A 27,901-nucleotide genomic window follows, 5' to 3' on the forward strand; every position below is an offset into this window, starting at 1 on the left:
TCTGTGTGTTATCTGAATGGATCAAGCAACTTACACTGTTTATCACTGTACATCGTGGCAGAAGCGCAGCGCGCGTTCGTCAGCACTGTGCGGGTGATTGATCCCACTGCTTCACACTTTTCGGCTATTTGCGGTTTTGAATGCGCTATAATTTAAAATAGCGCCTAATATGGGGGAGGTCTCCCTCGCTTCGGTGATCGGCCCACTGGGAATGTCCCGGTGCTCCCGATGGCCAGTACATCCCTGCAGGTACCTCAGAATAATGCCGGTGTGCTGTGGCTGCATTTAAAGTGTTGAATTAATGACGGTCAGTGAAATGACGTAAAAAACCCGGACATTTTATGATATTTTACAAAATCCCCCCGGACATAATTTTATAGCCAAAAAGGAGGACATGTCCGGGTAAAAGAGGACGTATGGTCACCCTAATATAGCCTAAGCTCTATGTTTGGACTCAAAACAACAACAATTCAGTTAGTAAAAGAGCTGTTTGTATGAAAGCAGTCATGATATGTAACTGTAAATAAATGATTTCATACTTAGAAATATTAGTTCAGTATAGACTATTAATTATAAAATAAAATATTTGTATATAAAATAATAGCACAAATAGCAATACAATAGCAAATAGCTCTTTTGTTGTTGATATTATTATTTTTTTTTTTTGTTGACATTGCGTATAGGGTCGGAGCGTGAAACGTTAGATAGAACTTTACATGTCCATATTGTTTTACCATTAAGGCAGCAAATAATACAACTGAAGCGAAATTACTGTTCAACAAAGAAGGTAGTGAAAGGTACAATTAATTAATCAATAAATAATTAATAAAATAAAATAAAAAAGGTATACAATATTAATTGCACGTTATTTATAATATTATTATTATTAAACATTTTATTGCAAGTCTTACGATTTATAAACAGGAAGTGGAATGGTTACGTACGCCGTTAGGTCCCTCCTCTTCCGCCACTATAAGGGATGTAAACTGCTGCTGCACAGCATGATGACAACAACTGATAAACATATAATATAAATGATATTCCCCTCGCTAGCTAATTTATGACTGTATAATGGCTGAATCTCCGGACAGTCGCAGTCTTGTTTCTGCGTCCTCACAGATAAATTTAATGGAAATAGAGGCGGTAAGACTGAGATTGACTACTTCAGTTTTTGCCTGTGTGGTTTTGTTTCATTTTGTTCATTACAGGCTAATGTTGTTCTTAATGACAGTTTCTTAATGCTGCGTTTTAGATCAGTGCGTTAAATATGTGCTTGTTTTTCATTGTCAGTGAGTTCGTGATTTATGTAATATGTATTTGTAAATGTGAATGCTTTGTACATGCTAAGAATGCATTGTGCAATATTTTATGTGTGATCTGTGTATGATAAGACAACGTTACCTGTAGTATTCATAGCGAAAAATCGCAGTCTTTGCAAACAGAGTGCTGCTTTGACACATGTATGATTTAATATGAAAGACGTATTTACCTCTTAGATTGATGATAAAGAGTTTGACATCCCTCAAGTGGACACGCCTCCAACCCTAGAGAGCATCTTGAATGAGGTCAGTATGTTAGGTTGCATAAATCCACAGTCATCTTACAGCACCCTATAGATATGTTAATGTTGCTGATATGCCAGTCAGAATATTCACACATCTGCTTAGTTTTTTATTACGAGATTAGAATTGTAGTAAAGTCATAAAAAGTGATGACATAAATGGAAGTATGACAATTATGGGCTGGTCATAAATGTTGTAAACGAAATATTATCCACTCATCCATTAAAATGGTTTGTAAAGAAAAATATATATTGGTATTAACCATGTACTGTTGCTGAAATGTTTGCAGTTGGGTCAGCTGTGAAAGTCTCTTCTGCTTAGTGAATTTGTTTGATCAAAAACACAGTAAAACAGTAATATTATAAAATATTGTTACAAAAAATTATAGTCTGTATGAATCTATTTTAAATTGTAATTTATACCTATGATGCAAAGCTGGATTTTCAGTAGCAATTACTCCAGTCTTCATTGTTACATGGTCCTTCAGAAATCATTCTAATATGCTGATTTGCTGCTCAAGAAACATTTTATATTATTATCAAAGTTTAAAATTTTGCCACTTTTGATCAATTTAATGTAGCCATGCTGAATAAATGCTGACAATTAATTTCTTAAATGTGACCCTGGACCACAAAACCAGTCATAAGGGTCAATTTTATTATACACCATTGAAAATCTGGAATCTGAGGGTGCAACAAAATCTAATTCTTGAGAAAATTGCCTTTAAAATTTTCCAAATGAAGTTCTTAGCAATGCATATTACTAATCAAAAATTAAGTTTTGATATATTTATGGTAGAAAATATCTTGATAGACAAAATATATTCATAGAACATGATCTTCATTTAATATCCTAATGATTTTTGGCATTAAAGAATAATCGATCATTTTGACCCATACAGTGTATTTTTGGCTATTGCTACAAATATACCCGTACTGGTCCAGGGTCACAAATAATAATAAAAAATTAAATACAAATCATATGGACCCCAAAATGTTAAATGGTGATGTTTTTATTTTTGTCTACAAAACTAATTGCAAGCATTTAAGCATAAGCCTTTAGGCTTAAATTTAGCCAAGTGTTCAGTTCATACATTTTATTGATAGACTTTGTTCTGCAGTACAATATCCACAGTACAATATTCACTTGGATATTGCAATTTTCAATTTATTAATTAATTTATTTAGCAGTTGGATTTTGTATTGTAATTTTTTAAATTTGATATTGTAATGCCATGTGATACCATTCCTACACCATGGTACTGCCACAGTATTTTTGTTTTTGCAAGAGCAGTAATTGTGATGGTATTTTCTTTTGTTTGGTTACCGTTTATTTTCACTTATCTAGTATGCATTCTTTTAACATATTTTAATTGAGCAGAACTACATTTATTTATTCACTCGAGATGCTTTTACACAAATGAAGAACACTGCAAGAAATGTATCATAATAAAAGCTTGCAATTTTTACACACAATACCAAGTTTCAAATATTAGCTAGAATAGTATAGTAACTAGAGCAGAAGTAAAATGCACAAAGAGAGAGAGAGAAAACAAGATTGTTATTTTTTCATAAATTTGAATTATTAAGTGACTTTTTGTTTTGTGATGGTAACTATTTCATTTTTTTTAACACTCCTGTTTTCAGCCTGAAGATGAGGATGAGCCATTCATTCTGGAGGACACGTGTCTTCTGAACACAGAGAACATTGATGCCCACTCGTGTGAGACCTCATCTCTGGCCAGCTCTGACAGTGGAGACCGCACACACTTAAAGAGGAATGGACACTTTCTTAACTTGGCTACACATTAACAGGCTTTGCTCTGTATTGATGTTGTGATGCATGTTTGGTGATTGAATAAAGTATTTTCCTTTAAGTAATTAGTCTGTGTGTGTTCACCTTAGGAGGAGGAAAGCAGTGGAAACTAATGCTACAGTGCATGGATCTGTTCTCAGACGGAATGTGCTGAAAGGCATCTCAGCCCAGATAGTATCTGCTGCGGTAAGACTAATAGTGCTTATTTTTTTACTCATGCTGTACTATGCAATACTATACTAGATATGCTGTGTGTAAATGTGTTGCGTATATGATATCATGTTTGTGAGTAATGAAAATACAAATAATGTATACAATATATTATTAAAAACTACACTTATAGCAGTTATATGTGGGTTTTCATTCCTCAGTTCAAATTTAGGCATTGCCAGTTCATTTGTGAATGGTGCACAATCCTGTCTTAATTATTCAGAGCTATAAATGTCTTCTATGCCTGTGAAATTTTCTTGCTTACTTTATAATTCTGTCCTTTAACTCCTTCCATCTCCCTTTAGGATAAAGTTGATGCTGGCTTGCCCACAGCAATAGTGAGTATTTGACTTTCTTGTGATTTCTTATTAATTAATTTAAAACAAATGTCTGATATGCCCTTCATGTCTGAAATGATTTTGTGTTTGCAGACCGTTTCAAATGTGATCGCTGTAGGGACGTCACATGGTCTGGCCTTAGTATTTGGTAAGCATGTTTCAGTCCTTGTGCTATTGTGGTAAAGTTGATAAAGGGCACTACAGTGGAATTCATTTTAGATTTTTGGAAGGGATGTTGACTGTTTAATCATAACAGTCTGTCTAGAACTTTATTTTACCCAGTGTTTTTGGTTAATTAATATTAAACACAAAAATGCAGTTTTAGAACTCTTTATGTGCACTACTGTAATAGTATCCGTCAATGAGTGTCTTTAAAACTATTCTGGGACTATCTCTCTGCCTTGGCTTGTCCTGGGTGGAATGTTCAGGAAAAGGTAATGTATTAATATAGTACAAAATGTGTTGTTAACACAGTTTTTTTTTTTTTTTTTTTTTTTCCATTGCATCATGTTTAGCATTGCTACACAGTAATGCCCGTTTCACACTAGATGTGTAAACAGAGCAGCAGTGGCATTCAAGCTGCATGCACTGTGTTTTCACACTGGCAGTGATTCTAGTGCACAAAATAACCACAGCTGATTGTGTTGACCCCCAGCTATCATCAGTCTGTCATTGTGTCCTCCCTCCCTCCCACACACACACACACACACACACACACACCAAAACCATATAAGATGTTAAAGTAGCATGCTGTGTACTGTAGTGTAGTTTGTACAGTATAGTAAAATTTGTCTTCAAACTAAGTTATACACTACCAGTCAAAAGTTTTTGAACAGTAAGAATTTGAATGTTTTTTTTACAGAAGCCTCTTCTGCTCACCAAGCCTACATTTATTTGATCTAAAGTACATCAAAAACAGTAAAAATCTGAAATAATTTTACTGTTTAAAATAACTGTTTTCTATTTGAATGTATTTTAAAATGTAATTTGTTCCTGTGATTTCAAAGCTGATTTTTTAGCATCATTACTCCAGTCACATGATCCTTCAGAAATCATTCCAATATTCGGATTTGCTGATTAAAAAAAACATTTATTATTATTATGTTGAGTAGAATTTTTTTCAGGTTTCTTTGATGAATGGAAAGTTTAGAACGTTTGCAACGTATAAATGTTTTATCATCGCTTTTGATCAATTTAAAGGAGCCTTGCTAAATAAAAGTATGTGTTTCTATAATATCTATAATAATGTTTGTTAGTTTAGTGTTACAAAAGCTCAACTGTTTTGAATACTGATAATAATAATAACAATAATAAATGTTTCCTGTACAGCAAATCAGCATATTAGAATGATTTCCGAAGGATCATGAGACATTAAAGACTTGAGTAATGCTAAAAATGTAAGTTTGTTTACAGGAGTAAAATACATTTTTAAATGTATTCAAATAGAAAACTATTTTTAGATTTTACTGTTTTTGTTGTACTTTGGATTAAATAAATGCAGACTTGGTGAGCATTAAATAAACATGAAGATCTAACTGTTCAAAAACTTTTGACTGACACCACCAGTCAAAAGTTTTTGAACAGTAAATTTATTTCAATATTAATTGATGGCCCCTTCTGTCCATGTATAGGCTAATAGATTTTCACTGGTATATTTGCTGTTATGAGTTATTTTTTCCCCAAAACTTTTTATTTAAAGAAACAGGGAGAGTCCATGGATTAAAATCATATATCCAGGCTTTTATAGATTTGGCACACCCAAAAAAAAAAGAGAATAAATAAATAATATCTTAGTAATATAATAATATACAAAATATATTAATATAATAACATAATAATATTAATAAAAATCCAGGCTTTTATAGATTTGGCACACCCCAAAAAAAGAGAATAAATAAATAATATCTTAGTAATATAATAATATATAAAATATATTAATATAATAACATAGTAATATTAATAAAAATAAGTTTTGTTGTATTTTCAACAATTTTATGCCACCATTCTGGACCCAGAATGTCTTTTTCAGAAGCATTGCAGTAGACATAAATTTCATGCATTTGTGCTTCTTTTTCATGGCAACGCATGTGTATTTTTGCCAGGAAGAGTGCAGTGCCACTTTAATTCAGTGTGAGCGGTACAGCAAAAATAGGAAATGATCGCAGCACTGCTTTAGCTACACAATGCTGTGTTGTCTCACCTTTCAATGTGAATTCTCTAACCTGTTAACATTGGCGCAGAAAAAAAATATGTGCTGCTTATGTGTCTAGTGTGAAATGGCCTAAGAGCATGCTAAACCATCTAAAGTTTCATTTTTCAAATAGAAAGCTATATGGGATAAAACGTTTGCCAAGGCTGTTTGCACGCTTCCTGTCTGTGTTTTGCTTGTATCTGCATTTGGAAGTATTATTACAAAAACAGAAATCACTTTGTGTGTGTGTGTGTGTTTTTTTTTAAATTATGTTGTCCATAAAGCTTGAAGACTTTACCTGTTTCATAATCTGCACATAATGCTGTTTTGTCTAATTAGTATATTTTGATTACAGATCAGAACCAGGCTCTGCGTCTCTGTCTGGGCACCACAGCGACAGGAGCAGAGTATGGGGCAGTGTCCGCTCTCAGTATTAATCACGATTGCACACGATTGCTGTGTGGCTTTGCCAAAGGACAGGTGAGCCGTAACAAACCCTTAAACTGACAGACAATCTTAATGGCAAATAACTGATTCATAATGATCATTAAGGCAAATATTCAGGTACATATTTATGGAAAGTGTCATTTTATTCCTAATGCAGATCACCATGTGGGATCTGGCAAATGGCAAGCTGCTCCGCACTATCACTGATGCCCATCCACCCGGGACTGCCATACTACATGTGAAGGTTCTGCACTGTACTTGTATATGTACTTTACATGCTTTCTTGTTCATTGACATCGAATAAAGCACTTTACTCTCTTCCTTTCCGCAGTTCACTGACCACCCGGCACTAGCTGTGTGTAATGATAGCGGCGGATCAGTGTTTGAGCTGTCATTCAGGTGAGATGTGCTTTAACCTAAATATATCCTGAATTTTATACAGCACATTTTTTTTTATTTAATTTTTTTTTGACATTTTAACATTGTAATACAGATAGCTTATGTGCAGGGGGCAGTAGAGCCTTATACATTTAACAATGATCCATCATCTGATACAACCAGGGTTTTTAAAACACAAAAAAGTGTTAATAAAATAAACAACTGAAATAAAATAAGATTTTAAAATAACTAATTAACTAATTTATTTCAGAAAAATATAATTTTAAACATAAACCTATACAGGCATTTAAAAAGATTTAAACACAGCAAAATGACTAAAACTTGAAAAATATAAAAGTAAAATTTAATTCAAAATAATAACACTTTTTGGTGAAATAAAACTTTTACTGAAATAACAATAAGAAAATAGATAACAACCTGTAAGTGAGCTAATATAGTTGTAGTGTTTTTCAATTTACATAAAGCCTATATACAGATTAAAATATATATCAATTAAATCATTTAATAAATAAAAAAACATTAAATAACAATATTAAATTAAATAACAAATTGTTAAGAAAAAAGTGTTTTTTCTTCAAATATCTACTAAGAGAAAAAAATTATGAATTAGGAGTAAACATTTCCCTATATATAAGTAATGCTTCATTCATTCCCTGTTGATTAAAACATGTCTTTCTCCTGATGGTTGATTAAAACCATCTTTTTCTGTTCTTTTACTTTTTTCCATGCATTCATTTATTTGCAGTTCCATTCGTAAATACAATTCATTAAATGTGAATAAATGCAAATATATTATACACTCAAATTATTGCTATATTGTTAATATAATGACTTGATATGCTGCCCACTTTGGCATTACGGTATAGCCATTCGATTTAAACATTATAAATTATGTTGTACAATTACTAGCATTTACTTTTTTAGCTCTATTCAGATGGTAATTGTTTCTCATGTGGACGTCTGCAAAAATACATTCACATGGCATCTCAGCAATAAATTCAAGGATTCGGATGGCTATTTATTCAGAGTGGGGATGCCAATTCTGTGATTCTACGAAATGCACTGCTCACGTCTGCTGCAATTAAAATATGCTTGGAATAATGTGAATAAATTAAATAAATGAATACATTTAATAATATGTTATGTATTATTAGATTATTTGAATCTCCTGTTTAAAATAAGGAAATAGACATGCTAGAGTTGAAAATGTTTTTTTGTTTTGTTTTGCATTTTATCTCTCAAAATCAATTATGTGGAGATTAGTAGAAATAAGTTAATGCAACCTCTTATTTATAGAAGGTAAACAAAGCTGCTTGGTTTATATTTTTATGTATATAATATATATAATACATGTTTTACAACCGTATTGCCATAATCATGACCCATTCCTTTATGTGCTTTTCTTCTCTTTCTTCATTTTGCTTTTAACAGCTACCACTTGCTGTGATGGAGCGGCTATAAAATATTGTTTGGGATCAGTATGATTTTTACTGTTTTTTATTTGATCAAAAATAATGAAAAAAGTGTAATATTGTGAAATATTATTTCAATTTAAAATAACAGTTTTCTATGCAAATATATTTTGAAATGTAATTTATTCCTGTGATACAAAGCTGAATTTTCAGCATCAGTCTTCCAGTCTTCAGTGTCACATGATCCTTCAGAAATCATTCTAAAATCATTCGAAATCTTTAGTAACAATATAAACTACCATCTAAAAGTTTGGGGTCATTAACTTTTTATTCTTTCTTTTTTTTTTTTTGAAAGAAATTAATACTTTTATTTACCAAGGATGTGTTAAATTGTGAAAAAGTGATAGCAAAGACTTATATTGCTAGAAAAGATTTATATTTTGAATAAATGCTGTTCTTTTTAACCTTTTATTCATCAAGAATCCTGAAAAAAGAAGCACATGTTCCAAAAAGCACAACTCTTTCCAACAATGATAATAACAGTAATTATTCAGCATAATAGAATGATTTTTGAGCAATCATGTGACACTGAAAACTGAAGTAATGGCTCATAAAAATTCAGCTTTGCATCACAGGAATAAATTATGTTTTAAAGCAGGGCTATTCAATTGGCGGCCCGCCAATCATCTTCGTCCGGCCCGAGGGAGCAGCAGGTGGCTTGAATGGTTTTTGCACTAATTAGTTTGTCCACTAGGCGGCGGGCCAGCCAAAAAAGAAAAGCTAGAGAGCCAAGAACAACAACAATCTACCGGAGATCAATAGACGGTAGATTTGACAAGCACTTGTAGGGCTCCAGACTGCGACCAAATGGTCGCTTTTTTTCTGCCGGTGCGACTAAATTTTGTGAGCGGTCGCAATGGCGCGACCACCGCGTTATTCAACTCATACGCGCTGCTATTTCTGTTTCATATGAGAAACATTAAACGGCAAACAAAGCGAAAGAGAAACCAAAGCGCGCCACGTTTGAGCTGCGCAGCGCGGACCGTTTATCAGCTCGGACCGCAACGCAAAAACACTTGTCCAAGCTCAGAACAGCCTCGGGAACCAAAGTTGATTCCGCGACACTGTTACTGCACAGTGCTGCGAGATCCAGTGAAAAGTGTTTGATTTCGCCCAGAATAAATTAAGGTTGCTGAAAGATCAGTGAGAATCATTCAAATTCTGCTCAGAATTCTGTTATTAACAGCGCTGATGTAGGTCAAACAACCAGAAGTCACACCAATTTAAGCAAAGTCGAATGTTATTACAGTCTTAATCTCAAGGTTTGTACAACCTTTTGAGAGAGAAATTCAAGCACTTTTCAATGACTTTCAAGCATTTTGCACAACCATTTTAAGCACTTTAAAGCTCTTATGATCCAATTTGAATGTTATTTTGATGGACAAAATATACTTTGTGGTAAACAAACACTAATGTAAAATTAAAAACATAAAATAACGATTATAACCAGTATATGGCAATAATAATCTGTATATTTTATGCATATACAATTTATAGTTTATGTAAAGAGTGTTTATAAATCACCTAAATTAAAAGCTGTTATATATTTCAGAGCCTATTAAATGTTGGGCTTTCAATTCTACTGTAATGTTGAATGGACATAATTAATATGTAAAACTGAGAGAAAATTCATTTAATAGAGACACCAGTAGCAATATCGATATAAATATTTCATTAATAATAGGCTACTTGGAAAAAAAGATGCTATTAAACACATATTTAAAGATACTTTGTTGTTTCTACCTTAATTTGGAGGTACATTGTGAAATTATGAGTATAAATATATAAATATGCGATTATTCATGATTAATTACATTTTTTTTTTTTTTTATTGATTGACAGACAGCACCTTAACCTTTTATAGATGCTGGTGTTGGTAATATTAGTTCATTTTAGTGAATATGAATTTCAGTGTAATTGTATAGGCCCCCTAGAAAAAGATCGGGACGGCCCCCATCCCCTTGGCCCGCTTCAAATTTCCAGTTCGATAATCCGGCCCTCAAATGGATCTAATTGAATAGCCCTGTTTTAAAGTATATGAATATAGAACACTATTATTTTAAACTGTAATGATATTTCACAATATTACGTTTTTTTTCTGTATGTTTGATCAAGTAAATACAGCCTTGATGAGCATATAAGAATTCTTTAAAAAAACATTAAAAAACTTACTGATTCCAAACTTTTGAGCGGCAGTGTATATACATGCAAGTTACCGTACAGTGTTTGGCAGTGGTTAAAAATTATTTTAACAAAAGAATTTCAAAACAATTTTACTTTTTGTAAACTCAGAGATGTGGATCCGTTTGGCAATTAAATTACCACACCACCTTGGTGTTTGTCTATGTCCCCATAAGAAACAGTTACCATCAAAACCGAGTTTTTGTGTCATATTTTACCCCTCGACTTCACTCAATCACTAAAGCTCCAAGAGATTCCAACAGAAACCTAATTATCTGTATCCGTATCAATTGATGACTTCTCTTATGATTTTAGTCTTACTGGAAGTGGAAATTGTCATTCATTTCCTACTGAATGCCTTTGTTGAGTGAAAAAAAATATTCATCCTTATAAGCTGACAGGTATCTATCATTCATGGCTGTAATGCTGGGACTCTATTACACTGGTTCTGGATTATGAATGTGCTCATATTCTCTCTTACTCTCTCTCTCTCTCTCTCTCTGTAGGAGGGTAATGGGGATGAGGACATGTGAATCCAGATGTTTATTCAGTGGTTCTAAAGGTGAGGTTTGCTGTGTTGAGCCTCTACATGCTGGACCTGAACTGAAAGATCATCCCATTACCCACTACTCCCTGCTGGCCATGGCCTCACTCACCAAGGTATACTTATACATTCAGTACTGTCTACTGCCGACTATTTACTTCCTAAAGGTCTAGGGGTGTCACAATCTCAATGTTTTTATTCACACCAATTATATATAACATACATAATCAGGGGTACACAAGTTTTTCGGTCTGGTTCTTTTGAGATCCCCTGAGTATTTGGTTTGGTGCGGACACTCCACATAGTGTGACCCATTAAATTTAACTATAAAAAATATAATTAATGATATTTATAATAGCATTGTTAATAGTATTGCACTTTATTTAGTTAATTGTTTAAATAAAACAATAAACAAAATAATAAAGTGTGATACTACTATTATATTTTAAAATAATGAGTATTAAATAAATATATGTTCATAGCCTAGATTTATTCTTTCAGTTTGAGTGGAAATCTTATATAGTATTACAGTTATTCTAATGCGCACCCCTTATGTGCACCCCTGTACATAATAATTTATTAGGCTGAAATGTGTGGTTTATGTTTTTTAGTTTTTTGTCAAAACACCTTTATTATTTGAACTGTAAAGTTCCAAATTTTTACAGTCATTTTGCATTTTACGTTGCAACCATAGTCATTGGTGGTATTTCAAAAGATCTTGGGAAATGTTTGGATTTTTGGCTTTAGGTGGTTCCCTTAAAAGCATCACATAATCAAGTATGGTTTTGTAATCACACCAGTGTGACCAAAATATAGTTGCACTGACAGGAAAGTTTGCAAAATTGGACCATCTGGAGCCCTGGTTCACTTGCAGTGAGAATAAACATGTGCCAAATGAAATCTCTTGAAACTAAAAACAAAACAAAAAAGTATTTTTGTGCACTTCTCATATTCTCATATTCAGCACTAATAATACTCCTGTAGCTGCTCTACAATTCCAATTCCAAAGTTGTCCATTTTCATATTTCCTATTCAATTTTTTGAGCATAAGAGACTTTCAAAAACAAAAATCTTACTAACCCCAAACCTTTGAGTGGTGGTATATATCATGTCACTGTATCACTGGATTAAGTGGTGTGAAATTTGTATTGTCAAAAGCCTTCTGTTTTGGTTCTAAGTGCATGAACTAACAGTATTGTCAGATAGGTTATGTCTTGTGGAATGCTTGCTTGTTTGAGGCACCAGTCAGCTACTAGCATTCAAACACACTCGATTGGTTTCTGTCTGACTTAGGTTTTATTCAGCCGCTGAACTCTTTATTTTGACAGATTCTGCTGATAGGACTAAAGCCTTCACTCAAAGTGTGGATGACTTTTCCCTACGGCAAGGTGCAGTACACAATTTCATTCTCACTGTTCATGAGTGTGTATCTGTGTGCTTTTCCAACAGCCATTGACACGACATCTAACAGATAAACTTGTAACCTCTGTATTCATGATTTATGTCAGAATTAGTTTTCACAGCACGTACATGATTGACTGCATCTCTAATGTTTTTACTCTCTTCAACAGTAAAGTTAAAAAATTTATATACCCGTCCTTACCTAACATTACTAAGCCCTGATCTTACTGTCATTATGTATATATTTAAAGGGATAGTTTGCCCAAAAATCAAAATTAAATTATCATTTACTCACTGTCATGTCATTCCAAAACCATTTGACTTTCTTTCATTTCAGAATCACAACTGTACTTCCAGTGCAGCCAGTGATGCTCATGCTTTTTAACTGTATTAAAAAGAGAAGTTGCATTTGGTTTTGTTGCAGTTCTATTGCATTTTCTGATTATTAATTTAAAGTTGCCATGGATTTATAATTTTATCTTATTTATTCCCTTAATTCATGTTACTGATATTACTGTGAATAATCAACCAGTGCACAGAAATAAATCACTGTACGGAACTTTTTTTTGCTGACTTTTCACAGTTATTGTAAAAAAAAAAATATATATATATATATATTGGTATTACTAGATGTTACATTTAAATTCCATGTGACTCACACACAAAGCTTAATAGTGAGTTACCATTATACTTTTTATTTTTCTCAAAATAATGCAAACAGATTGCTGTAGACCTCTAAACAAAAGAGGAAATCTTGCAGTGGTTCTTAAGTGACTGTTGAACTGGATTCATCTGGTCTACTGTCTCCTTTATGCATGTGTGGAGGTGGTTCTTTTCAATAAAATTTAGATAAATTGGATTCATTTAGCACAGAGCACATGGACCAGCTGCCCATTAGCACACAAATATCACTCAATTTTCCCTCACATGATTCATTTGGGTTATGATGGAGTTCTAAGGTGCCTGCAAACATTTGCATGGCGTCTTCTCATAGGAAAAGTCACTGTAATGAGTGATGTAATGTAGTGATGATTATTTCTGCTGGTAGGAAAAGATGCCATTTATTGTAAGTCCAAGAAGCACCAGTGTCATTCAGAACATAGTGTGAACAAGGAAGTAGCAGGATAACTCTCTATGGTCTGGATTATCTCAAGTATCTCATACCTTTTTAAATGTTTTTGAAAGCAGACGGATCCTGCGAGTGTTCCCTTGTTGGCTTGGCAGTTTGTGGCAGTACAGAAAACAATCAACCCTGTTCTGGCCTTCTGTAGAGGAGACACCATCCACTTCTTGCTGGTCTGTTTGAGCAACACTGTATTAAAAGTGATAATGTAGACTTGAAGGTGAAGTGTGTCATTTCTATTCTGTTTGAACATCCCTAGTGGCTGGACACACCAATAGCATGTGTTTAGGAAGGGATAACGAGGACATTTATGTTTATGGGTGGTTGAAAACAAGTCATTAATCTGTTTAGTTCTGTCAGCGGAACAGAAATGACATAATTCACCATTAAATAAGGTCATACAGTATTCAACACACTCTATTTTTTTGATGCTCAGGTTAAAAAAGATGAGTCTGGCACCATCCATGTCATCAAACAGCGACAGCTTCAACTCAACTGTGACCTCATCAGTCTGAGTGTGAGTTAGACCTTCACTGGGAATCATACGAGTTTGATTACCTTTATGGCAGTGTGCATTGTTTCAAGTTCTCTCTTGTCTTTTGGCAGTGGATAAACCCCCGTACACTTGTGTTAATGGACAGCACAGAGAAGCTGCGTGTGGTGGACAGGCCCAGTCAGGAGGAACTGGAAACAGTGGACATGGCCGAACTGCAGCTGGTTTATAACAGCAGCCATTTTAAATCCCTCGCTACTGGTGGAAATGTCAGCCAAGCACTGGTAAAGACCAGGATCATGACATGCCAGATTTTTCACTATTTTGGTCTGGTGCATGTTGTAGCTTATGAAACCATGAATGACCCCTTTAATTTCTATGACATTGTTTTTTTGATTATTATTTTTAGTATTTAATATTAATATTTTTTTCTATTTATTTTGGATAATATGAAGAATAAATTATTTGTGGCCTTAAATCAACCAGCTTGATAAGCTGCCGTAAACAACTGCAGCTAAGACACATCATAACAAAAACACAATATTATGTGTATTATAATATTGAAAGTATTTAAAGGCATAGTTCACCCAAAAATGAAAATGTTATGTTTATCTGCTTACCCCCAAGGCATCCAAGATGTAGGTGACATTGTTTCTTCAGTAGAACACAAACAAAGATTTTTTAACTCAAACCGATGCAGTCTGTCAGTCATATAATGGCAGTCAATGGTTACCAAATCAAGTAAAAAAAAAAAAAAAAAAAAAGAGTAAAAAAAAAAAACAGACACAGACAAAACCAAATTAAACCCTGCAGCTTGTGAAGATATATTGAGGTCTTGAGACACATAATGATTGGTCTGTGCAAGAAACTGAACAGTATTTATATCATTATTTACCTCTGATCCACCGGAACGTGTTTGCAACAGCCAGCATGCGAAGCGTCAGCATGGTCTGGCAATGTAGTCTTTGAAAAGTCAACACTCCCAGAGTTCTCACAAGGAAACGTAATCTTTTCGTTTTTAATCGGTTGCCAGAATCAGGATAAACACAAGTAATTACCATTTTTAGAGGCCAATATGCAAACAATGAGTGATGTATATGCGCGATAGATCGCTTCCGCGTGTGCATCTACTATGGCAGATCACGTTGACGCATCAGGCACCGGCTGTCGTGTTCAGTTTTTTGCACAGACCGATCGTTTTGTATCTTAAGCTTAACCTCAATGTTTTGTCACGAGCTGCAGGGTTTAATTTGGTTTTGTCTGTGTAGGTTCTTTTTTTACTCTTAATGATTTGGTAACCATTGACTGCCATTATATGACTGACAGACTGCAGCGGTTTGAGTTAAAAATCTTCGATTGTGTTCTACTGAAGAAACAAAGTCACCTACATCTTGGATGCCCTGGGGGTCTATCCCTTTAAAAATGGTAGAATTACCATAACGTATACTTAAAAGGTTTAGTTCACTTCCAGAATAAAAATTTCCTGATAATGTACTCGCCCTCATGTCATCCAGGATGTTCAGTTTCAAGTAAATAATTTTTTTGAGCAAAACATTCCAGGATTTTTCTCCATATAGCGCTTCTATGGTGACCAATGGTTTGAAGGTCCAAATTGCAGTTTCAGTGCACATTTTTATTTATTTATACTTTTTAACCACAAATGGTCATCTTGCACTAGCTCTGCAATGCTTTTCTTCAAGCATTACGTAGACATGTTTGGAAAGGTCACATGTGGATAGTTCTTCGCCTTTGTACTTCGGTTCAAAAAGGTAGGGTAGGGCAAAAAGCTCAAATTTTCTCCTCCAAATTCAAAATAATACGACATTGTTGTTTTACCTTTTTTGTAAAGGGCGTTTGACTTTCTTTGCACGCTCGCTTTGTAAACACTGGGTCGGTACTTCTGCCTATGCCATGTGTGACCTTTCCAACCTGATTACATAATGCCTGATGTCGGGCTGGTGCAAGACGAGCATTTGTGGTTAAAAAGTATATACATTTTTATTGTTTTAAGAAAATGACCGATCATTTCACTAGACAAGACCCTTATTCCTCGGCTGGGATCATGAAGCTGCAGTGGAATTGCAATTAAGTCCACTATATGGAGAAAAATCTTGAAACGTATTCTTTGGAAAAACTTGATTTCTTTGCGACTGAAGAAAGACAGATATAAACATCTTGAATTATATGAGAATAAAAATCAGGACATTGTTATTCTGAAAGTAAACTTTTCCTTTTAACAAATACTGTAATAATATATTAAGTAATACTAATAGCACTGATAAAAAATGACAGTACATTGCGTTCTGTTGCAGTTTTTAGGAACATGATCGTTCTGTAAAATCAATGATTTGTGACTTTTACAGAAGCATGTATATTCCCATTTAACAATCTGAGACTGCATGGTAGGTCTGTTTTTTACAAAAAATCTCTATAATAAGATAATTTCTCTAATGAAGAAAATTAATGGAAGTTTTAGTTCCAGAACTCTATCCTTATTTTGGCCTAGAGCTTTATATGTAGACAGGAGAAGTAATTTAAGGCTAGCCCGTATATGCAATTTACATCTGATAAACTATACGCCTGAGCCTGAGACCAGGCCCCAGTTGCATAAACATAGCCACTATATTAAGATAAGCAGTTTATGCAACTGGCCACAGGTTGTGAAAATAGAGATCAAGATTCAGGGTTCAGTGTTAAGGTCGTTTACCTAAACGTTTTATTCATAAACCGTGTTTGACATATAGAGACAAATGATTTTTTTCTTTCACTATACCTCTCTAAATCACTATTCCTCTGTATATCCTTAGGCTTTAGTTGGAGAGAAGACATGTTACCAGTCTGTTTGCAGCTATGCAGGCCAGATTATGTATCTGGGAACAAAGGTAAAGACACTCATGATAGCACTAAAACACAAGCACAAAACAGCACATAAGAATGAACATTCTACATTTCTAAAATTTCAGTGCTATGCGAGCTTCCAGTATAGGATTGTAGCAAAGTCCGTCTGTTGTCTACTAATTGCTATTCACAGCTAATTATATTAGAGTCCAGTGCCAAACAAATAATTTGATATAAAATTGTACTTCTTTAATATTTGATTTAATATTAACATCATTTAATTGCATCAGCCAGGTATTGTAAATTAAATGCTTGTCATTTGTTACCATGTGTCCTTCTTGCCAAATGGAAACTGCATAGAACAAAATGAAATACTAATTAATAATGTTCTTTTTAAAATTAGAGTACACTGTGCTGTGTGACATTCATGCACTTAGCTTCGAATTTGTCTCCAATTTGACAAAATTGCAAAAATAAGGGTGCTACAGAATCTGGCACAGTCCCATTATTCAGTATGTTGACATCTTAAGAGCCTGAACTAGAACTAGCAAGAACTGCAAGAACTAGAGCAATAGTCAGTCAGTCAGTCAAGATTATTTATACAGCGCTTTTTACAATACAAGTTGTGTCAAAGCAATCTTACAGTATTAAAATAATAAAGTAAAAAGTCAATAATAATGCAAGAGTTCCATATTGCAACAAAGTCAAATTGGGGAGGACTCATCTGGTTCCCATGGCCTTGTGCCGGTGGCCGTTTAGGGTAGGAGTTCTTTCTTGATGATCTGTCTCTGGGGCTCATCTAGTTGACATGGTATCCGCTGACATTCGGCTGTAGGTGTTGATCCACCATCTGCTCTTGGATTGGACTGGATCCGGGGCACTGCAGTGACCATCTGATCTGGATACGGACTGGAGGCTATGGTGACCTGGGAATAAGAAACAAACAGACTAATATTAATGTAGATGCAAGAGTTCCAAGTTGCCACAAAATCAGATTGGAGAGGACTCATCTGGTTTTCGCTGTCTTGCGTTGTTGGCCTCCTAGGTGATGAGGTCTTCACTGATGATCTGTCTTTGATGTGGTCTCTGCTGACATTCAGGGCTGTAGTGATATCTCTGGGTGCTGATGGGTACGGACTAGATCCGGGAGACTGCAGTGATCGTCTGATCTGGAATACAGGTGGCTACGGTGACCTCGGAATAAGAAGGAAAGATACTAATATTAGCCTAGATGCCATTCTTCTTCTGATGCAACGAGTACATCAGGTGTTATAGGAAGTGTCCCTGGTTCCAGTTGACCTAAATAATGCAGCCTAACAATCCTTTAACGGATTTGGATTATGAAATGTATTAAGTGTAGGCCAGGTTAAAGAGATGGGTCTTTAATCTAGATTTAAACTGACAGAGTGTGTCTGCCTCCCGAACAGTGTTAGGTAGATTGTTCCAGAGTTTGGGCGCTAAATGTGAAAAAGATCTGCCGCCTGCAGTTGATTTTGATATTCTAGATACTATCAAATTGCCGGAATTTTGAGAACGCAGCGGACGTGAGGGACTATAATGTGATAAGAGCTCTCTAAAGTACTGAGGAGCTAAACCATTTAGGGCTTTATAAGTAATTAGCAAAATTTTAAAATCTATACAATGTTTAATAGGGAGCCAGTGCAGTGTTGACAGAACCGGGCTAATATGGTCATACTTTCTGGTTCTAGTAAGAACTCTAGCTGCTGCATTTTGGACCAGCTGGAGTTTGTTTATTAAGCGTGCAGAACAACCACCCAATAAAGCATTACAATAATCTATCCTTGAGGTCATGAACGCATGGATTAACGTTTCTGCATTTGACATCGTGAGCATAGGTCGTAATTTCGATATTTTTTTTAGATGAAGAAATGCCGTTTTGCAAATGCTAGAAATGTGGCTTTTGAAGGAAAGATTGCTATCGAATAGCACACCTAGGTTCCTGACTGATGACGACGAATTGACAGAGCAGTCATTGAGTATTAGACTGTGTTTTAGGTTATTACATGAGGAGGTTTTATGTCCAATAATTAACACCTCTGTTTTTTCAGAATTTAGCAGTAAAAAATTTCTTGCCATCCAATTTTTAATTTCAACTATACATTCTGTTAGTTTTTCAAATTGGTATGTTTCGCCGGGCCGTGAAGAAATATAGAGCTGCGTATCATCAGCATAACAGTGAAAGCTAACACCATGTTTCCTGATGATGTCTCCCAACGGTAACATATAAAGTGTAAAAAGTAATGGCCCTAGTACTGAGCCTTGAGGTACTCCATACTGCACTTGTGATTGATATGATACCTCGTCATTCACTGCTACGAATTGATGCCGGTCAGATAAGTACGATTCGAACCAAGCCAGTGCACTACCACTAATGCCAACATAATTTTCAAGTCTATTTAAAAGAATATTGTGGTCAATAGTATCAAACGCAGCACTAAGATCCAGTAGTACTAATAGAGTGATGCATCCACGATCGGATGACAGGAGAAGGTCATTTGTAACTCTAATAAGAGCAGTCTCAGTACTATGATACGGTCTAAAACCTGACTGGAAATCCTCACAGATACCATTTTTCTCTAAGAAAGAACACAATTGTGAGGACACTACCTTTTCTAGTATCTTTGACAGAAAAGGGGGATTTGAAATTGGTCTGTAATTGTTTAATTCATTGGGATCAAGTTGAGGTTTTTAATTAGAGGCTTAATAACAGCCAGTTTGAAAGTTTTGGGGACATATCCTAACGATAGTGACAAATTAATAATATTCAGAAGAGGATCTATGACTTCTGAAAGCACCTCTTTTAGTAGCTTAGATGGAATAGGGTCTAACATACATGTTGTCGGTTTAGATGATTTAATAAGTTTATACAACTCTTCCTCTCCTATAGTTGAAAATGCATGGAATTGTTCTTCAGGAGATCTATAGCATATCTGATGTGATACTGTAGCGGATGGCTGCATAGTTACAATTGTAATAGTATCTATCTTGGTAGTAAAATAGTTCATGAAGTCATTACTGCTGTGCTGTTGGGAAAATTCAGCGCCTGTTGGTGCTTTATTCTTCGTTAATTTAGCCACTGTATTGAATAAATACCTAGGGTTATGTTTGTTTTCTTCTAAGAAAGATGAAAAATAATCTGATCTAGCAGTTTTTAATGCTTTTCTATAGGATATGTTACATTCACGTCAGACTGTACGGAAAACCTCTAGTTTTGTTTTCTTCCAGCTGCGTTCCATTTTTCGTCGTGCTCTCTTCAGTGCGCGAGTGTGTTCAGTATACCACGGCGTCGGACTGTTTTCCTTAATTTTTCTTAACCGCAGAGGAGCAACTGTATCTAAAGTGCTAGAAAAAAGAGAGTCAGTAGTTTCTGTTGCATCATCAAGTTTTCCTGAGCTATCGGATATGCTGAGGAATTCAGATAAATCAGGAAGATTACTTACAAAGCAGTCTCTTGTGGTAGAAGTAATGGTTCTACCGTACTTATAGCGAGGAGTTAGTTTTACAGTTTTAGCTATCTGGAGTATACACGAGACTAGATGATGATCTGAGATATCATCACTTTGATGCAGAATTTTAACGTCATTAACATCAATTCTGTGTGACAATATTAAATCTAAGGTGTGATTTCGGCAATGAGTAGGACCTGACACGTGTTGTCTAACCCCAATTGAGTTCAGAATGTCTATAAATGCTGATCCCAATGCATCTTTTTCATTATCAACATGGATGTTAAAATCACCCACTATTAAGACTTTATCTGTGGCCAACACTAATGCCCTGGTGGCCTGTATACAGTAGCCAGTAAAAACGTCACAGGAGATTTATCATTAATACTTGTTTCTTTGGATAATGTTATATGGAGCACCATTACTTCAAACGAGTTATACTTAAAGCCCGTTCTCTGAGAAACACTGAACATATTGCTATAAATTGTGCAAACACCTCCCCCCTTACCTTTTACACGTGGCACATGTTTATAACAGTAAATTTGGGGGGTAGCCTCATTTAAAATAATGTAATCATCTGGTTTTAGCCAGGTTTCTGTCAAACAGAGCACATCTAGCTTATGATCAGTGATCATATCATTTACAAAAAGTGCTTTCGTAGAAAGTGACCTGATATTTAATAAGCCAAGGTTTATCATTTGTTTCTCAGTATTATATACATTTCTAATTTGTTGAACATCAATTAAATTGTTACTCGTACATTGCTTTGGACGTTTATTGTATTTTCTAGCTCGGGGAACAGACACAGTCTCTAGGAGAAAGGGTCTCTATGTGCTGAGAATTAACTGATTTCTGTGACTTGAGGCGGCTAGCAGACGGTCGGTTTAGCCAGTCTGTCTGCTTCCTGACCTGGGCCCCAGTTAGTCAAGTGCAAACGCTAAGACTATGTGCCATATTTCTAGATAGGAGAGATGCTCCACATCCGGAGGGATGAGGACCATCTCTTTTCAACAGGTCGGGTCTGCCCCAGAAACTTGTCCAATTGTCTATGAAACCTATGTTATTTCGCGGTGAAATAACAATAGAAAGGTGTTGTAATTCTGAAAGTATACTCTGAGAATATGTTTTGATTTTTTTTCATTTTATGAGAGGTCTCTTACATAAATGGAAGAGGTGATCATGTCCGTTTTGTTTGCTTTTACTATATAGAGTCATGTCCAAAATTTGATTAAAATTGCCTTTAAAATCTAAGAATTTATTGTCAAAATTCAGTCTTTGTTTTATGATATAGATGCTCTAGCAACAGTAACATAGGGCTTCATACCTTTATTATGAAATATCAAGACAAATCCAATCCATCGCACTTGCGTGAATTGTTCACAAGCGACAATTTACCATGGAATAGCACTCAATAGCACTTTTTTGTTTGAATCAAATTTTGTCTGAAAGATTTAACCTCCATCATGTTTTTCTAAGATATTATGCAGTCTGCGACTCTGCGTTCATATTGTAGATCTCAACTTGATAGTATAAATTACTCTCTCACAAAACTGGCTAGTGAAAATTCAGTCTTTAAAAAGCTGTTTTGTGTTGTTGGTCACGTATATATTAAACTACTTAAAGGTGACATATTATGAAAATCTGTCTTTTTCCATGTTTAAGTGCTATAATCGGGTCCCTGGTGCCTCAACCAACCCATAAAACATGAGAAAAAAACAACAACCGAGTGAATTTTATTTGGTAAGCCTTTCTCTGCAAACAGTTGAAAAAACGAGCCGCTCAGATTTCGCTTCCCCTGTGATATAGAAAGGGGATCTCATTATAATATTGCCACTCATTAAAATTCACGTTTCCACCCACGTCTCTGCCATTGTGTTTTTGCAAGTGACAATGGTGTACCAGTTCTAACGCCATTACGAAAGTTTGAGAAAAGCATGCTAACTGTTCTCTCTTTGGCTGCACTGACGAGCACAGAACACTATTTAGAGTCCCAGCCTCAGAGGAGACAAGAGAGCAGTGGATTTATTGATTTATTTAATGTATAATACACTGCTGCCTCACAGATCTGATATAACCATGCGATTTCTTTCCCAGCTGTTTACCTTCACATACATAAGTGGCTGTTTTTGTAACTTGTGTGTTTTATCATAAACTTGTGGGTTTTTGACAGTTTAAGTGCAATAAGAAATGAAAGAGAGCTTAGTTTAGTACTCACATGCCGTGTGACAGAAAACCGTGTAATCAGAGCTAATATGATTTAAAATGCATGATTTCTGCATGATAGACATGACAATCAAAACCGAACAGATGTTTTTTAGCAGATTATAGGGCTGTAATGATTCCTCGATTCTATTAGAGTATTCGATTTTTAAAAATCCCCGATTGCATTTTGCCCGTGCCGAATAACCGGCAAAATACCGGAAGTGGCGCATTCCACATATTAAACCCATTTAAAAAGATAATAAAGCATAATAGTATTAAAAATTCGCAAACACTACGATTTAATTAAATATATATGCGATGCAGGTTTAAAATATGCGCGTCAATTATTTATGTGCGTCTTAGATCGGCTCCGTTCACAGTAAATGTTGCTAAACAAGAACTATTATCATTTACATGTGTGGAGCGTCTTAAACTCTATCTCTGTACGTAATTGTGAGCTTTGGTTTATAATAAAGTTTATCTAGGAACCCAACGTGTGCTATTTCATCAGATTTGTAAGGTATATCATTTATAACCCTATGCAAACACACGAGAATACATCAAAACATCTCTATATGCTAACTGTTCATCGCAAAAGTTTAAATCCTCACCCTGAGTTTACACGTTTTGATGTCGACATATTCAACAAATGACACTGTCTGCAGCATTTCTGTCATAAAGAAATGGCTAAATATTAAAGATTAAGTGCATATTTTTAATTAAATGTTTGTTAAGTCAATATTAAACAAAGATTAAACAAATATTGAAGTTTAAAAAAACAATTGTCAGGGCGTTGGCGCCCTCTGCAGGCATTTGTTATAATGCCTAGTCATTATAAAGGCTATCGTTAATTTAGGTCTATTTTATTATTACAAAAAAAAATATAATTATAATTATCCGATTAATCATCAGAATAATTGACAGATTACTCGATTACCAAAATAATCATTAGTGACAACTCTAGCAGATTATCAGAGGCACGAGCTGTAAAGGCACAGCTCTATAGAGACAGAGCGACACGTGTCATAATCTGAAAACCACGCCCACCATGGGGGAAAACAAACCAACGCTCTCCATTGACTTTGTATTTCCGGAAGCGGACTCCTTGTCATTTCTGACTTATAACAAAAAACAGAACAATGTTTAAAAGCTGTTATGTAACAAGGTGTACAGTACACCAGCTAAAAAACACAGAACTACATTTTTATAAGCTGTCGACCTAAAAAAACGAGTGTTTAAAAACATAAAAGTAGAGCGCAATGTGTCCTATTACTCTGAGAACTACGGCCGCTGGAGGGAAATTTAACGGCGACAGTAAACATTCATTATTTTTAACCACGTCAAAGGATTATTTCACCACCCTGAAAGGAGGAGATATATTGAGAAACTAAATTTTATTGGTCTATGTCAGTGCACCTTTTCCTTACCTTCCTTTTGTTGGAGAAATGATCCAACTGAATAGTCCAACTTGAAATACCCTGACATCTATAACTATTTTGTATTTTTGGGTCGACAGCTATAAAACCGTAATTATGTGTTTTTTTTAGCTTGTTTACTGTACACCTTGTCTCGTAGCAGCTTTTAGACATTGTTCTGTTTTTTTGTTATAAATCAGAATTGACAAGGAGTCCACTTACCTCCCCCCCCCCCAGTGTGTTTCTGCTTCCACTTAAAATCCCCCCCCCCCCCCCCAGTGTGTTTCTGCTTCCACTTAAAATTAACATTTTCATAATGATATAATAAAATATCTGTGGGATTTTTTTGAGCTGAAGCTTCAGATACACTTTCTGGGGACATCTGAGACTTATATTACATATTGTAAAAAGGGGCATAATAGGTCTTCTTTAAAGGAATAGTTCATCCAAAAATGAAAATTTGCTGAAAATGTATTAACCCTCAAGCCATCTAAGATGTAGGTGAGTTTTTTTTTCATGGGAATAGATTTAGAGAAATTTAGCATTATATCACTTGCTCACCAATGGATCCTCTGCAGGGTACTGTCAGAATGAGAGTCCAAACAGCTAAAAAAATTACAATAATCCACAATTAATTCACATGACTTCAGTTGATCAATTAACATCTTGTAAAGTGAAAAGCAGCATGTTTGTAAAAAAACAATCTACATCATTAAGACATTTGTAACTGCAAACCATTGTTCCTAGCCAAAATATGAATCCTTCTTCCAGTTAAAAACTCCATCCGCTGTTGTCCTCACACATCAAAATCCACCAACATATTTTTTTAAAGGGATAGTTCACCCAAAAATTAAAATTTAATGTTTATCTGCTTACCTCCAGTGCATCCAAGATGTAGGTGACTGTTTCTTCAGTAGATCACAAACAAAGATTTTTAACTCAAACCATTGCAGTCTGTCAGTCATATAATGGCAGTCAATGACACCCACAGTTTGAGAGTCAAAAAAACATACACAGACAAAACCAAGTTAAATCCTGCGGCTTGTGACAATACGTTGAGGTCTTAACACACGAAACAATCAGTCTGTGCAAGAAACTGAACAGTATTTATATCATTTTTTTTTTTACCTCTGATCCACCGCAATGTCCAACTCTCCTGAGCACGTTCACATCAGCCGGCGCGTGACGAAGAGCAAGCAACCATAACTTCAGTCGATCAGGCTCAAAAGTTGGGAGTCGGTGAAAAGTCAAAACTCCCGGATGAGTTCGCGCAAGCAAACAAAATCCTTGTGTCCCATTGACCACCATTATATGACTGACAGACTGCAACGGTTTGAGTTAAAAATCTTAGTTTGTGTTCTACTGAAGAAACTAAGTCACCTACATCTTGGATGCCCTGGGGGTTAGCAGATAAACAAATTTTCATTTTTGGGTGAACCATCCTTTTAAGAGCATTTTTGGACTGTTTTTGCTTGTAAACGGTGGTTGATTTATCTACTCATTAAGGTGAGACCACTTTGTCACTGGAGAAAGCAACATTATGGATAGATAACTCATTTTAGGCAGAAGTGGCAGTTTAAAGAAAAAATGATGGTTTTAATGATGGATTTGTTTCTTACAAACACGCAACTTTTCACTTCACTAGACATTAATTGATGAACTGGAGTTCTGTAATTGATGAAGTGGATTACTATTGGACTATTGTGATTTTCATCAGCTTTTTGAACTGTCATTCTGATTCGCATTCAATGCATTGGTGAACAAGTGATGTAATGCTGAATTTCTTAAAATGTTCCATGAAGAAACAAAGTCCTCTGCATCTTGGAGGGTAAATACATTTTCAGCAAATTTTCATGATTAGGTCAAGTATTCCTTTTAAAGCTTTAGATCTGGACTAAATAATCAGGAACTACGCCAGTCGCCATGTCACTCCATGTGTTGTCAATGCTTAGCTTGATCCTCAATATCTGCCTTGCCAAAGACACTGAATGAAAACGTACTATAGCTTTATTCTTTTGCTCCACAGCAGAACTATCCAACAAGTAATCTTCTTATGTATTCATCCTCTTACATGAGATTTGCAAGGGTATCTTGTAAACTCTCAGACTGGTAGCACATGGGTGGCTTGTGTTCAGCTGTAAGTTTGGCTGACTCTTTCAGCACCCCTCTGACTGAGCTATGGCACACTCAAGTGCTATTATGCTAATCACACATCACGCATATCCTGAATATTCATTGAGGTCTGCTCTCCGTGATGTCCTCACTGAACTTCCTGTTACCTGCAGCCAGAGGGAGGGAAATGAAGAGAAATGAAGGAGAGAGGGGCAGCTGGAGGGAGGATGAGAAAGAAGGACTGCATTAAAATTGCCTGAGGGTCATCCATTAGACATGGTAGTGGGCCAGCTCTGGGAGGTCACATTAATTCTTGTGGCTTGTATCACTCCCCCCCCCCCCCCAGTGCTGCTTATTTAATAACTCAGCCAGTGCTTGAATAAACATCTAATGTGACCTTAGTTTTATGAATGATTCTAATTTTATGCTCTATCAATACATTTAATGGCAAATACATATACCTCACTGGGCTTTGTACATTTTCACTTGTCCATTATAAATGTAATAAATGTTTCAAGGGGCCAGTAAAAAACTATAATTTTATAATATTAACATTATTATTGTTATTCAAATGTTTGATGTCTGTAAGGTGTCTTTTTAGGTATTTTAAGGTATTTTAATTACATACATTTACATTTACATTTAATCATTTAGCAATTTATTCCAAGCGACTTACAGCTGAGGAATAGAAGCAATATTTTTTTTAAATAAATAAAAAGAATAAAAAGTAGAAGAGATAGAATAGATAGAAAGTTGTAATTATATTTTCTTTTCATAATAATCAAAAAGAATGGAGAACAGTATTGTTGGAGGGTTAAGTTTTTTATATAAAAAGAAACATGTTTTTGACAGTCTCTTATGCTCAGCATTTATTTGATCAAAATGCATTAAAACTGTAATATTGGTAAATATTATTACAGATTAAAACAACTGTTAATTTAATTATCACAGTTGAAATCAGTGCTGCTTAATATTTTTATGAAAAATAGATGCATTTTATTTTTCAGGATTCTTTAATGAGTCGAAACAGCATTTATTTAAACAATAACGTGTATTTAAATCAGTACAATTTGTAGTAACAATGTTCAGTCTGATACAGCCAACTAAATTATTTAATTTAGGAAGATATAAAGATGTATTTATGTGATGAGCAATTAAAGATATAGGAACAATGCAACATCCAACTGGTAAAACTGACAATTCTATCATCTGGCTCAAAAACTCTCTTGCACTACTCTGTGTAATCAGGCCACCCTTATTGTTCAGCCCTGTGTCAGATTTGTTAGTTATTTTTTTTTCTTTTCTTTTTTTTGTAGTCTGTGCACATCATGACCTTGAGAAACTGGCGTGAGGTAAGGCATCGTTTTATAACACATCACCGATGTTATATCTGATTTACAATAGTGAATCTAATAGTAATGGAACTTCTGATGTCTTGCAGCGTGTGGACCATCTGTTAAAGCAGGAGAAGTTCATGGAGGCTCTGTCACTTGCCTGGTCTTTCCATGAGGGCACCGCCAAAGCTGTGCTAGGTCTGTCCTTCTGTTTACACCCACTCTAACATTTACGCTTCCGTTAAATGTTGAACTAAATGACTGTTATTTTCCCAGTTTCTGTGAAAATGATTACAGCTTTCAGACCCCAAAGCTTTTGATTTATAATTATGTAAGTTATGAAGTTCTTTATGTAGT

General features: G+C 35.0%; 1 protein-coding gene across 1 annotated transcript in view; it reads left to right on the forward strand.

Moving 5' to 3' along the window:
• Positions 1–982: 982 nt before the first annotated feature.
• The window catches only part of LOC141337404 (vacuolar protein sorting-associated protein 8 homolog), a 34,938-nt gene continuing 8,019 nt past the window's right edge, over positions 983–27,901 (forward strand). The window contains exons 1-17 of the mRNA XM_073843219.1: positions 983–1,143; positions 1,497–1,565; positions 3,209–3,337; positions 3,465–3,563; positions 3,893–3,925; positions 4,019–4,073; positions 6,472–6,596; positions 6,721–6,807; positions 6,895–6,962; positions 11,122–11,275; positions 12,488–12,547; positions 13,749–13,856; positions 14,120–14,200; positions 14,290–14,460; positions 16,984–17,058; positions 27,527–27,562; positions 27,652–27,742. Of these exons, the coding sequence (XP_073699320.1) occupies positions 1,072–1,143; positions 1,497–1,565; positions 3,209–3,337; positions 3,465–3,563; positions 3,893–3,925; positions 4,019–4,073; positions 6,472–6,596; positions 6,721–6,807; positions 6,895–6,962; positions 11,122–11,275; positions 12,488–12,547; positions 13,749–13,856; positions 14,120–14,200; positions 14,290–14,460; positions 16,984–17,058; positions 27,527–27,562; positions 27,652–27,742 (1,513 nt within the window). The 5' untranslated portion in view covers positions 983–1,071. The remainder of the gene's footprint in view (positions 1,144–1,496; positions 1,566–3,208; positions 3,338–3,464; positions 3,564–3,892; positions 3,926–4,018; positions 4,074–6,471; positions 6,597–6,720; positions 6,808–6,894; positions 6,963–11,121; positions 11,276–12,487; positions 12,548–13,748; positions 13,857–14,119; positions 14,201–14,289; positions 14,461–16,983; positions 17,059–27,526; positions 27,563–27,651; positions 27,743–27,901) is intronic.

Source organism: Garra rufa, chromosome 6 (assembly GCF_049309525.1).
Source record: "Garra rufa chromosome 6, GarRuf1.0, whole genome shotgun sequence".
In the NCBI taxonomy this organism is placed as follows: Eukaryota; Metazoa; Chordata; class Actinopteri; order Cypriniformes; family Cyprinidae; genus Garra; species Garra rufa.